This window comes from Dinoponera quadriceps, unplaced genomic scaffold (genome assembly GCF_001313825.1).
Source record: "Dinoponera quadriceps isolate SergipeBrazil2010 unplaced genomic scaffold, ASM131382v1 scaffold1537, whole genome shotgun sequence".
Taxonomy (NCBI): Eukaryota; Metazoa; Arthropoda; class Insecta; order Hymenoptera; family Formicidae; genus Dinoponera; species Dinoponera quadriceps.
The window spans coordinates 1,790-3,620 of record NW_014555597.1 but is presented as its reverse complement, the minus strand read 5'-3'; the positions used below and the strand labels follow the sequence as shown (position 1 = coordinate 3,620).

At 36.3% G+C, this 1,831-nt stretch overlaps 1 protein-coding gene across 1 annotated transcript; it reads right to left on the bottom strand.

Annotated features, from left to right (window-relative positions):
* Positions 1–251: 251 nt before the first annotated feature.
* LOC106744792 (fatty acid synthase-like) lies at positions 252–1,405 on the bottom strand. Its single transcript, XM_014619830.1, has 4 exons — positions 1,226–1,405; positions 729–960; positions 531–625; positions 252–428 (listed from the first exon to the last, which is right to left on the bottom strand). Exons 1-4 carry the CDS (start codon positions 1,403–1,405, stop codon positions 252–254), a joined length of 684 nt encoding a protein of 227 aa, XP_014475316.1.
* Between the last annotated feature and the right edge of the window lie 426 nt (positions 1,406–1,831).

The window sequence follows — 1,831 nt, the reverse complement described above, 5'->3', positions numbered from 1 at the left end:
CTTTTCGCGGTGTTTTAAAGTGTATAGTTGGTGGGATTATACCTGTTTCTATCGCTAGTAACACCTTCAAACCGTTTTGATATATTAATTATAACAGAAACAACAGCACCGTAACTATACATTGATTAAATTTAAAAATACGTTTCAAACAATATTACATACATGTAGTTTAATTTTTAAAGGCACCGTTAAAACAAATATATTCATATACCTTTGCTCCTTAACAGAGACCACTGGCAGGCTTCGAATGGCTAAGATTTGATTTCACTGAGCCCGTTAATAAAGGACCTTTTTAAGCATAATGCTTGATCGATAGCGTCTATTTCTACCGGATCTCCAACTGCAGTACCAGTTGCACGGGCCTCCATGTAGGGAAGCATTTCGTGTATAACATCGCAATCACCATAAAATTCTTCTAATAACACCTTCTGCATGTGATAAGAGGGATATGTAATGCCTTCATGCTTAAAGCCATCACAGTTGATTTTAGCTTAGACGTAAGTAGCACAGATTCGTCTCGCATTCTTTGCCTTTTGGAGGTACAATATCGCTATAACTTCACTGCGCATATAACCAGTATCAGAATCATCAAATGGCTTGCAATAACCATCACTGGAGAGAACATCTTAAATTGTTGAATTGATTGATAATAACAACAATGTCAAGAGTTTTTACCGTTATAATGTTTAGATGCAAATGAACAAACAGGTTCTTAAGTATAACTTTACCGAGTTGAAAAAATTGAAGCGAAATGTTGGGATGCAGACACATGTTGGTGCCCCCCACGATAGCCGCGTCGCATTTTCCACTTCGTATCATTCTGTAAGCTTCCGCCATGGCGTGGTGGGTTGAACTGCAAGCCGTATCCAAGGCATAAGATGGTCCATTAAGGCCAAACCAGTTAGAAATGCTGTTGGCTAACCAGTATTTACTACGTCCAACAATTGGGTATCCATCTGCCTAATCACAAATAAAGATGCGATATCATGTAAATTTTATTCCAGCATCTTTTTCTCTGTATTGCGTGCGTATATAAAAAATCCCAGGATGGCCGAATATTACCGCTACGTAGCCGTTTAAATAACGCCGATAAAGTTTAAGTGAAAGTTGTTTAAATACATCTTATACTTGTAACGTTATTACCATATAAAATGCTTCGTTTATGAAATATTCAACCGTCCGAAATATCTTCCTTAAATATTTTAAATATCATTAAATATGTTACTTGAGGCCTGTAATAGATAATTATATTTTTTATCTCAGTCGAACATGATCCTATGAAGACACCGGTTTTTGTTCCTCTTAATTCTTTAAGATTTACACCGGCATCAATAATCGCTTCGTATGTGTGTTCAAGCAACATCCTGCACATAGGATCATTGGCGTGCGCTTCCGAAGATGTCATGTTGAAAAACTGCGCGTCGAATTTCTGTTTATGGTTAATAAGTCGCGATCGAGCAGGCAAATCGTAATGAACTGTTAAAATTACGGACATTTACTTTATTATACTTAGTATATAATCGATTGAATTTCTCAAAAGAGACAGCAGAGGATTAATATTTTCTCTTTTGAATTTTGATGCGAATAGTGGTTGTATATTACCATTACTCCATCGTCGACTATCATCGGAACCTAGGTCCATTTTGTTCAAAAATTTTCTTGTAGTTGCTTCATATTATAAAAATTGGGAAACCGTTCTGAAATACCAAAGATCATAATTTCTTCCTCTGGAGGGACTCTGACATATGGATTGAACCGTTTACTGCTTTCCATACGGTAAGCTCGCTAAAATAATTATAAATTGATTTAAACTGGAAGGAGGAGGATTTTC

Coding starts and splice junctions, on each gene's coding strand:
- LOC106744792 (XM_014619830.1), bottom strand. CDS start 1,405: ATGACATCTTCGGAAGCGCACGCCAATGATCCTATGTGCAGGATGTTG. Junction 626..728: donor GCTTCAATTTTTTCAACTCG/GTAAAGTTATAC, acceptor CAACAATTTAAG/ATGTTCTCTCCAGTGATGGT. Junction 429..530: donor CGATATTGTACCTCCAAAAG/GCAAAGAATGCG, acceptor TATCACATGCAG/AAGGTGTTATTAGAAGAATT.